The 11,579-nt window shown below is 33.6% G+C and overlaps 2 protein-coding genes across 2 annotated transcripts in view; one reads left to right on the forward strand and one right to left on the reverse strand.

The window, feature by feature from the left end:
- Positions 1-11,579, forward strand: part of LOC149897450 (orexin/Hypocretin receptor type 1-like) — a 92,244-nt gene that overhangs the window by 21,421 nt on the left and 59,244 nt on the right. The gene's annotated exons all lie outside the window — the stretch shown is intronic.
- On the reverse strand, positions 4,616-8,232 carry LOC149897451 (zinc finger MYM-type protein 1-like). Its single transcript, XM_090116333.1, has 2 exons — positions 8,097-8,232; positions 4,616-7,337 (listed from the first exon to the last, which is right to left on the reverse strand). Exon 2 carries the CDS (start codon positions 7,318-7,320, stop codon positions 4,762-4,764), a length of 2,559 nt encoding a protein of 852 aa, XP_089972459.1. The 5' UTR covers positions 7,321-7,337; positions 8,097-8,232; the 3' UTR covers positions 4,616-4,761.

Genomic DNA, 11,579 nt, shown 5'->3' on the forward strand with positions numbered 1-11,579 from the left:
GTTTAAACTCATGAAAATATTGTATTGTTGATAAGTGTACAAACTTTGATTTAAATCTGTTCATTTAAAGTGGGTCAAAAAGCGTACCTATCTAAATTGTGAAGCTTTCTTTTGGGAAATAAAATTTTCAAATCGGTTCAGTTGTTTTATGTGTATTACAAACATACAAACAAAAACACAAATTTACTATTAGTTTAGATAAAATAGTTTAAGAATTACAATCACAAAAAAAGAAAGCAGTATCTGTATTCATTCACAAACAATGTGCCATAGCTATTCAGCTGGTATTCACCAATAAAGTGGTAAACTTTGTTTGTTTGTACGCGCTAAATCTTTGTAACTACCGTGCTAATTATAAACACTTTACAGTTTATTTGATGTAGTATTGTATGTATTAATAAAACGATTGTAAAAGTTATTCACGCATGTGGTCAATATCTGTAATTGTTTGTTATATTTAGTACTTAATGATGTATTGGTTTTTAATTTAAATCGATTAAATATACAAATATAAATATACAACAAAGTGATCTTATAAGGGTTCCATTTTTCTTTCCTGTTGAGGTTCGGAAACCTAAAAATAATTAACAAATGTTTGAGTCTGAATATGCCAATACTTTACTCCACAAAATTTCAAATGAAAAAAACTATAACACATGCACCAGGGTTATTGATACAAGAAATAAATAGATCAAAAAACATTTATTTTTCCAAGCGAAGCGTAGGTACACCGGAATTTCCTTCACTTTTAAGTTTTTCTATACTTTCATAAATTCAACTAATCGTGTTCGGTTTCTTGTAAGGAATGGCGTGGGCTCTAACAGCTGTAATGTAAACGTAGGATTGAAAACAAGATATTTTTGAGTGTAGCAAAATATATTGGTTTTAAATATAAAAAGAAATTAAGAAGGCTTATTTACTAATATCCAAAATAACCCCATATCTATATAGGTACTATAGAGTATAACATAACAAAGTCAGGATTTATAAAAAAAACTTATTTTCCAACTTATGATGCCGGTTATCCTAGCTGATTGTATTTCAACAAAAAAAGACGTGTGGCACTCGGGGACTGCCGCGGTAAAGCTATTGCATGCTATGCCTTCAAGCCACACCTCCGCGCCCGTCGGAGTGGGGAGCGTGAGGTTTTTCGTTACGGAATTTCTGGATTCGGTCCCCGCGCTCAAGGCCCGCGATAGAAGCTATGCAAAAGCTTAAAAAAAATGTCTAAAAATCTTTTAATTCATTTGAAAAGCTACACGATTCTGATCGGTATGAAAAGAGCAACTGAAAATAGTTAGTACATACATAAAATATCGGTTACAATCACTCACGTAGGCATTTTTTCTATATTTTTCATAATATTTATCGCTATGAAAAATAACATTATAATATAATTTATAATATTTATAATAAATAATATTTCACAAGGTTTGTTATAACTTATACACAACTTTGTTAAATTTTTAATTGAAGTGTAATGAGATTTACAACACTGAATAAAGAAGAAAGGGAAATTAAATATTGAGTTCCCGATAACAAGGAAAACCAACAATGAAATCATCAAAAATGAGAAAAGCAAAATGTATTTAAAAGGTAACAATGGAAAATTAAAATTCGTTTACCATCGTCAATTTAATATTCAATTATGATGGTAAATGAATCATAATAATAATTAATTTTGGTAAAAAAATTCAATTAATTAAACAAAGGTTAACAAACGTCTACCAAAAACCCCCACTATAGCACAGATTAATAAATACTTTGAAATAATTATCGACTAATGACTATCACTATCCTTACTAATATTATAAACGCGAAAGTTTCAGATACTGGATGTATGTGGGGCATTTCACGCAAAGCGGACACAGTTTTCAGGGTCAGGTTTCAAAATATAACCAAAATCTGAAACCTGGCCCTGAAATCTGTGTCCGCTTTGCGTGAAATGCCCCTGGTATTATACTAGTACTACTACAAAAACTACGCGAATATGAAAAACATAAAAGTAAATGAACAATATAACACAAATCCGTATGTCATAAAATTCCCATTTCGGAATTAATTTATACTATGACGCGCAATTTGTAAACAGTCGTAAAGTATGGATTTGGTGTTAATACGATCACGCCCACATAACATCGTTATGACTTATGAGGAGATTAGAGATGGTATTAAAGAGCATACACGGCCCTTTAATGTTAACTAATAACAAATATATTTGTTTTGAAGGATGTACGTAACTTTTATAGAGCAAGTATGAAATAATAGCACATGGTATTTACTTGTGTTTGATTATTATATTTATACATTTATAAATTAAAGACTATACGCTGCATAAATGTGCGAAACGTCGGGTTAATAAATATTATATTATAATGAATAAATCACGTTTAAAATCCGTCTTAAATTAATTCTAAATGCACATGAATCTACTCATGTGTGATTGACATAGACGAGTCTTGCAGAATTCTTACCTATTTTGGTAGGGTTAGAAATAAAATAAAATTTATTTCTTTACATACCTATAATTGTAATCCTTTTGATGATTGAATTATTTTATTTTATATTTATTTTATATAGTATTATAAATTATTCATACACACAGTGTAAAAAATAACCAGTAGGTATACCTAAATTATAAAATACCACATTTTTCCATAAAAATAAATACAAATAATACCCACGTTTTATTACAAAGGGAGTAATAAAATGCAAATAGATTTGCTACAAGTGAGAAAGTATAGGAATCAGAAACACCATGTTCTATTGAAAAATACCACTTATGCATGCACAATATACCTATATTTTCAAATGCTAATATATTCATGGATATTTAATCCGCATTTTTTGCATAGTAAAAGTATTCGTTATAGTATTGTTTAAAAAAAGACGTGTGGCACTCGGGGACTGCCGCGGTAAAGCTATTGCATAGCATGCCTTCAAGCCACACCTCCGAGCCCGTCGGAGTGGGGAGCGTGAGGTTTTTTCGTTACGGAATTTCTCGATTCGGTCCCCGCGCTCAAGGCCCGCGATAGAAGCTATGCAATAGCTTAAAAAATAACATTTTTATTACCTACTTTAAAATATTGTACAAAATCCGAAATATTTTTGTTCAAAACAAGATCTACCTACAACATGATAAAACCGAAACTTAATTGAAATCTAGGAAAAATAATAAAAAAGAGTCAGTAGCTTCTCATAAGAAGAGACGAAAATAATACAAATATTTCCGTGTCAAATTTCCTTCATTCTAATTCCCCACAGAGCGAGTAGCCTCGCTAACTAAGCAATTGCTGTGCGAAGCAAACTCGGCTCAGAAAAGAGCATCATTTTCCTCAGCCGACCGTTTTATTGTCAGACAAACGAGCGCAACCGCACGAACGATCGCTTCGCTTAATTTTGATTGGTCATTCGACCATTGCACCCGTCGACGAATTTTAAGGGAAGAGCTAATTTCACCGATAACTATAAACGAGATCAAAGATAAACCGAGTTTAAAAGTTTAAACGCTATCAACGATTGCATTAGCATATCATTAATGTAAACTAAGTTCGAAACAAAACGAGTTGAGACTCGGAACCTATTTTATTTTCTGCGTTGACAAAGAGGATTCTTCTATCATCGGCTTTTTGTGTTTGATTTTATTTTAAACGAAGTTTAGCATTGACACAAATTCATTTCGAACTAAGTTCTGTATGTTTGAGGTGTTATTGCAGGTGAAATCTACTCTTAACTTATAAAATGTATCAAACCAAGCTCTAAACACACACACAATCACCTACTCACACACACTCACACACTGACTTAAAAACACACACAAAAAAATTCACCATATTTACAGCAATAATTAATATTGCCATATTTTATTTACACACACACACATACTCATACACAAAATATAACAATAACATTCCCAACGAATAACGTTCTATTTTCCACAATTCATAAATACACTTGCAACTATTACCACAGCCTCAAAAATAACGCGAAAGAAAAACATATTTCATTCACATTAAATCACTCTTCTTTGACATAAATATTGGTTATTTGTTCAACATGAATTTGGACAGCTTTATGCACGAAAACATAGATTACAACATTAGTCCAACGATTGTTTTGTAATGGGATAGCTGAACGCAAACATGCGGGGGCTGTTTGAATGAAATATGAATGATGGTTTCCATTTATTAAATACTAGCTTTCCGCCCGCGGCTTCGCCCGCGTTTTCAAAGAAAAACCTGTTCCCGTAGGATTTCCGGGATTAAACCTATCCTATGTCCTTTCTCAGGTATCAAAATATCTCTATACCAAATTTCATGCAAATTGGTTCGGTAGTTAAGGCGTGATTGAGTAACAGACAGACAGACAGAGCTACTTTCGCATTTATAGTATTAGGTAGTATGGACTAGCCCCGGCTTTGCAGTGTGTATTTTTTTAAAGTGAAACTTCTTTAGGCGCGTTGAGAGAAAAAGTCGCGAGTAAAATTTCAAGGTCGTGTCTTGACAATACTGTCACGTCATGGAGGAAGGCGATGATTTTGGTATCTTTGAATCTTGCCTAAGAAGTTTCACTTCTGACACGTGTGATCAGTGGCGTAGCTAGCATAGGTGGCACCCGGGGCGGATTTTATAGGTGTCACCCTAAAACTCAATCGAAACTGTTAAAATAAAAAAAAGTTATAATCATTTACGTTTTATTAAAATATGAGTACCTATTACAAATATTTGTTTATTATGTAAAACAAATTTAGTTTGTTAAAAATTAAAATTTCTTCCTTCTAGCTTTGACACTAGCGAACTCCGAAATCACGTCTTCAAAATTTATATTTTGTGTTGCTTCATGTTCTATCGTTAAAATACCAAGATTGTTTAATCTGGTTTCGGTCATTGTAGACCGCAAATAATTTTTAATTAATTTTAATTTGCTGAAACTTCTCTCACATGAAGCTACTGATGCACATATTGTTATAAATAACTTTAGTGCTACCGTTAGATTCGGAAGAGATTCTGTAAAATCCCATTCCACAATAAATTTCAAAAAGTCCAGTATCACCCAATTAGAGACAGTAATATTAGCCGCTTTTAAATGTCTTCTCAATCTTGGTATTTCTAAAAGGAGTTCTGTTTCTGATACTTCATCGTAAAGGTTAGTAAATTTTGATATAGCTAATTTTAACTGTTCAGTGTTTGCCGAAAGCAAGGTCTTTGACTGCACAACCTCAAACAATGAAGCTACGTCTTTAATGGACTTTACTCTTGTTTCGAGTTCAATATTGAATCTGTCAATGCATTCTAACATGTCCTTTTGAAGTTCCGCTCTAAGTGTAAGTCCAGCCTCGGTGGACGACGCTAACTCACCGGGCATGCGTTTCTTGCGACGAATTCGTCGTTCCATCGAAATGTTGTATTTTTCCGATTTTTGTACAGCAAAATCTATTGCCTCTTCTGCTAGATGCAACCGTTTCTCTCCAATGAATAGACGAAGTGCTTCTAGTTTTATGATTATTTCATCAACACATAAACCTTTACTTTGTAATGCGATCTGAGCATTGTTCACTTCCCTTAGCACATCATTCCAAAAGAAAAGAAAACAAAGAAATGAGAAATTGCACACAGCAGGCATAAGATTTTGTGCAGCACCTCTAGTTTCTAAATTTACGTCTTGGTCACATAGTTCCTCAATTGCAGATATTATCCCATCAAAATTTTCAGCCAATACTTTTACTGCACCGTAATGAGCACTCCATCGCGTTGTCGAAAGTCTTTTAACAGATGCTTTGCTGTGATTGAGGAGCACTTCCCAACGACTTGTGGAAGTTGAAAAAAAGTTAAATATTGTTTCCACTGCTCCGAAAAATGTAACACAAGTCACATTTTGTGCGAACGAATGTTGGCCGCATAAATTAATTGAATGATCTATACAACCAATAAAAATTGCTTTATTGTTTTTTTCTTTTATAATAGCTTGTACTCCTCCGTGTATACCACTCATAACTGCAGCATTATCATAACCTTGAGAACGACACATCATAATATCTAAGCCATCGTTTTCAAGCTTCTTTAGTATTTCAGCGCTTAAGTCAGCTGCTTTTTTTCCATGTAAAGGAAAGAATCCTAAGAATACTTCTTTGACTTCTACTTTTCTATTATTAATTTTTACATAACGAATCACTTCAGACATTTGATCAACATGTGAAACGTCAGGTGTGCTATCAAACATGATACCGAAATATTTTGCCGATTTAATTTCGTTTACAAGCTGACATTTTACATGATTAGCTAAAACATTTATGAACTCATTTTGTATTTCTGGCGATAAATATGTTACTTTAGGTGATTTTTCCTGCTCCAAATATAGTATATGTTCTTTGAGTACTGCATCATACTTTGACAGCAGTTTAACTAGTTCTAAGAAATTACCTTTATTAGACGACCCTTTGGTTTCATCATGTCCACGAAATGCTAGGTTTTGTTTAGCCAAAAACAATGTTATATCTAATAATCGAGATAAAAGATTTTTCCACTTCTGTTTTTCCGTATTCATTAATTGCAAGGCTGCATCATCTATTGTGGTGTGAGATTTTAATCTCATTTCCAAAGCTTTCCACTTTTCGAAATTTTCTAAATGTTCACATGAAGTTTCATGGTCCAATACTTTAGGATTTAGTTTCCACCACTTCTGAAATCCAGTTGTAAATGTTGTTTGTATGTTACTGACAGCAAATAAACGACAGCAAAAACAGTACAGGTTATTTGATATAGGAGAAAATACCATCCATGATCGTAGAATTTTTTCACCACTAGGCATCGGTTTATAAAACCATTCCTGTGAAAGATGACGAGAATCACCTTTAATCTTTGAACCATGACGAGATACAGTAGGAAACGGTCCTTCTTTGTTCTGGAAATGTTCACTGCCCTTTTTTATTATGTCAATGCGAACATTATCAGGTACCGGTAAACTCCAATGTGAAACATCTCTCAAGTGTTGAACTGATTCTTCAAAGCTAATGCTATCTCCGAAAGTAGCATTAACGGCGTCATTTTCATTATTTATTTTGATTCCGTCAAGGTCCTGGGTCGTCTTCATTGATTCTGTATTGTCGATGTTGCTATCTGAATGTGAGTCTCCAAGATGTGAATCATTACTTTCGTCAGCAGGAGACTCGGGTACTTTACTTGAACTTTGGCCGCTATCTGCTTTTGTGACATATTTGAAAAGAGAACCGGACATGCTCTGAATTTCATCCATTTTAGCCTTTTTGGCTTTTCTCTGTTGAAACCCGCTTTGTCTTTTCGAAGTATGAATTCCCCGAGGCATATTTCGTTCTGGGTATTCTAAAAAATATTTTTAGTTAGTAAGTGAAACGTTGATTTTATAAACTAATTATAACAGTAAATAAACACCTACACGTTACGTAACTAGCTTTGTGAAATATATTTTTCCCAGACGCAGGATTGTTAATTTATATTACCTAACAATCCTGCGTCTGGGTGTAAATATGTTTTTAAGTATTATTAGAAAAATATTAGTTAAAAACTCCACCGTTAATTGTGATATCCGTGCCACGAGTGCTCGAGCTGCTCATCTCGGAGCAAAATCAACGTACGCGAAGTTGTATGATATGATTATGATAACTTTCAATCAAAAATCTAAACTTAATGTATTCCGTTTTTGTAAACAAATCCCATTGCTATTAGATAGGAAAATATTAAGTAAGTTAATAATAAATAAGAATATTATTTACAATTAAACATTATTACCTAAAGTAATATCGTAAAACGTGTAGAAATATAAGTAAAATCTTTTTACACCAGCAAAGTCTTTAAAACCTATTTTAATAAATAAATACCTTTAGTAGATAAGTAATACTTGCCCAGGCTAAACAAAAAAATATTATTGCAATCCGTCTGAAATACCTTCTTTAGGTACCTATTTATCATTTAGGACGTCTCAATAATATAGTTTAAAATACACAGTAATTAAAAGAGAATAAAATTGAAGGGTTTTTCAAAATAATCTAAGATACTGCTATTAGAAACTAAATGGATAAAAAATGTAAGTATTACCTGTAATAACAAAAATAATTCACTTACCTTGTTTATTTTCTTCAAGAATCGACTTTTATACAAAAAATGTTGTTTATAATATCTAATAATTAACAAACACTTTGCACTAGACTTTCACACGTTCACGTAAGCGAATATTGAAATGAATGCGGTCGGAAACAAAAGAAGCCCAATCCACAATACAAGTGACGAGCGCTATATCGAGGGAATCCCCTGACTAGCGTTGGTTATGCGCGAACGGGGTATTAAATTTTGGGGGAATCCCTGATCGATTGACACTGTGCACATTGTTTTTTTTTAATATCAATTATTATGTTCGTGGTACGATATTATAGTTACCTAGATAATTTTATTAGTGGCGGTTATGCTCTCTGCCGCAGATTTACGATTTTTTATAAATAGAAAGAACTATAACTGATGGTCATAGTCGGGCTCGGGTGTCACCCCTAAACGGGTGACACCCGGGGCGGGCCGCCCCCGCCGCCCCCCCTTAGCTACGCCACTGCGTGTGATCGAAACACACGCTCTTTTTTATTTAATTTTTCTTACATATCTATTTTGATTTTTCAAAAATTTGTTTACATTTTTTCTAAAATTTAGAAAGAAGCTGCATTAAACAAATTTTTACATAAACATAATTCGTTTCAGTTAAACGAGTATTTAAGGTACTTTTTTTCCAGGGCTCTAAAAATATTCCATTATATTGCACAGATGAAAGAATTTTAATGATACTTTAATCTATATCTTCTTTCTTTATATATAAAAATGAATCGCAAAATGTGTTGGTAAGCGCATAACTCGAGAACGGCTGAACCGATTTCGATAATTCTTTTTTTATTATATTCCTTGAAGTACGAGGATGGTTTTTATGTAGAGAAAACGTAAACATGTACCACGGGCGAAGCCGGGGCGGACCGCTAGTTTGTAATAACTAATAAGTAGTAATGTCAAACATTAAAATACAGAAGTATTAAATACTAGCGGTCCGCCCCGGCTTCGCCCGTGGTACCTACATATTTCGCAATAAAAAGTAACCTATGTCCTTTCTCGGGCATCAAAATATCTCCATTCCTAATTTCATGCAAATTGGTCTTAGATCATTACTTAATGATCTAAGAAATTGGTTCAGTAGTTTAGGCGTGATTGAGTAACAGACAGACAGACAGAGTTACTTTCGCATTTATAATATTAGTATGGATTGTTTTTTTCTTTATATTACTCAATGTAGGCTTTTCCATTAGTCTTTGATCGCGTGCATATCTCGTAATCACGCGATAGTAGATATTTTTGTAATTTATTTCACCCTTTCAAGGTATATTTTTATCACAAAGAGTAAATAGTAGCTTTTCCAAAGCCCATATTTATCTTCATTCAAATCGTTTTTACACAAAAATAGATACATTAATTCAAGATCGACACAATTTTTGATTGTAGATACCATTGATCAAAATGTGTAAATTCCGAATGAACTTTCTATCTATACTAATATTATAAAGCTGAAGAGATTGTTTGAACGCGCTAATCTCAGGAACTACTGGTCCAATTTGAAAAATTCTTTCGGTGTTATTTTTTACGTACTCAGAGTATGCAAAACTATAACCTCCTTTGAGCTTAGTATAGCGACGGTGGGACACCCTGTATAGGTAGTTGCTGACTGAATAAAAAACGTTTGACTTATATCCCACGTACACTCGAGCAAAACCGGGTGGGCTATAACGGTTTAAACGTTCAGCAAAACACGACCAAATAAAATATAGCTCATGACGTGGCTCAAGCTATGCTGGTGAATTTTTTTTTTATTGGTCCAGTAGTTTTTGTATGAAAACAGTTATCGCCTTACTCCATGACGCGACGATATTGATATGAAGCGACCTTGAATTTAGGTACTCTCAACGCACTAAAGAAGTTCCACTTCAAAATAAAAACTGATGATTTGGTACAGTTTACATCTAAATCAAACGTCAGACTATCACTTTCATTAATTTGACGGTGATTCTGTATTTTCACGCCCATTATTTTAATGGGTCTATAAAACTACGTAATGTAATCTTTTACGACGGTATAACTTCATAAGGACTTAAGGTCAATGTAATAAAATATTACTGAATGTAGGTTAGTGAAATTTAAATAACGGAGCTACGAATAAATAATTACTTTTGTTGTAATCTTAATCTTCTTTTATATATAAAAATGAATCGCAAAATGTGTTGGTAAGCGCATAACTCGAGAACGGCTGAACCGATTTCGATAATTATTTTTTTATTATATTCCTTGAAGTACGAGGATGGTTTTTATGTAGAGAAAACGTTAATATTTACCACGGGCGAAGCCGGGGCGGACCGCTAGTACTATTATAAAGGCGAAAGTTTGTATGGATGTATGGATGTTTGTTACTCTTTCACGTAAAAACTTCTGAATCGATTACAATGAAATTTAGCACACATATGTATGGTAACTTGGATTAACACATAGGATAGGTTTTATCCCGGAAATCCCACGGGAACGGGAACTATGCGGGTTTTCCTTTGAAAACGCGGGCGAAGCTGCGGGCGGAAATCTAGTCTAGTCTTAATCTTAATCTTAATACTATTATAAAGGCGAAAGTTTGTATGGATGTATGGATGTATGGATGTATGGATGTATGGATGTATGGATGTTTGTTACTCTTTCACGTAAAAACTACTGAACCGATTACAATGAAATTTAGCACACATATAGAGGGTAACTTGGATTAACACATAGGATAGGTTTTATCCCGGAAATCCCACGGGAACGGGAACTATGCGGGTTTTCCTTTGAAAACGCGGGCGAAGCCGCGGGCGGAAATCTAGTATATTATAAAGGCGAAAGTTTGTATGGATGTATGGATGTATGGATGTTTGTTACTCTTTCACGTAAAAACTACTGAACCGATTACAATGAAATTTAGCACACATATAGAGGGTAACTTGGATTAACACATAGGATATGTTTTATTCCGGAAATCCCACGGGAACGGGAACTATGCGGGTTTTCCTTTGAAAACGCGGGCGAAGCCGCGTGCGGAAATCTAGTATTATATAATGAAAATATATTACCGTACTGCAACAGAATAATAACTATTATCTAGCTAGTACTGCTATTAATCGTAAATGAAACTACTAGGTAACTGCTCTCGGCTACACAGCTAAACAATCATATCTATACTAATATTATAAAGAGGAAAAGTTTGCATGTATGTTTGTATGTATGTATGTATGGTTTTCACGCATAAACTACTGGACCGATTTTGATGAAATTTGGCACAGATAATCTTTAGACCCTGAGAAAGAACATAGGCTACCTTTTATTGCGAAATATGTACCACGGGCGAAGCCGGGGCGGACCGCTAGTCATCAATAAATGCAACTAATCATTCAAACTTGCTCATTTTTAACTCAAGATTATTTATTTTATGAACAGAGAGTAAAGAAGGTTCCTTTAATGCAATTATTGTGTGGATAATAATAAATAATAATATATGTTCATCTC

This window comes from Colias eurytheme, chromosome 25 (genome assembly GCF_061535395.1).
Source record: "Colias eurytheme isolate Ceu_HAF_F1 chromosome 25, ilColEury1 Martin Lab GWU primary, whole genome shotgun sequence".
NCBI lineage: Eukaryota > Metazoa > Arthropoda > Insecta > Lepidoptera > Pieridae > Colias > Colias eurytheme.

Coding starts and splice junctions, on each gene's coding strand:
- LOC149897451 (XM_090116333.1), bottom strand. CDS start 7,320: ATGCCTCGGGGAATTCATACTTCGAAAAGACAAAGCGGGTTTCAACAG.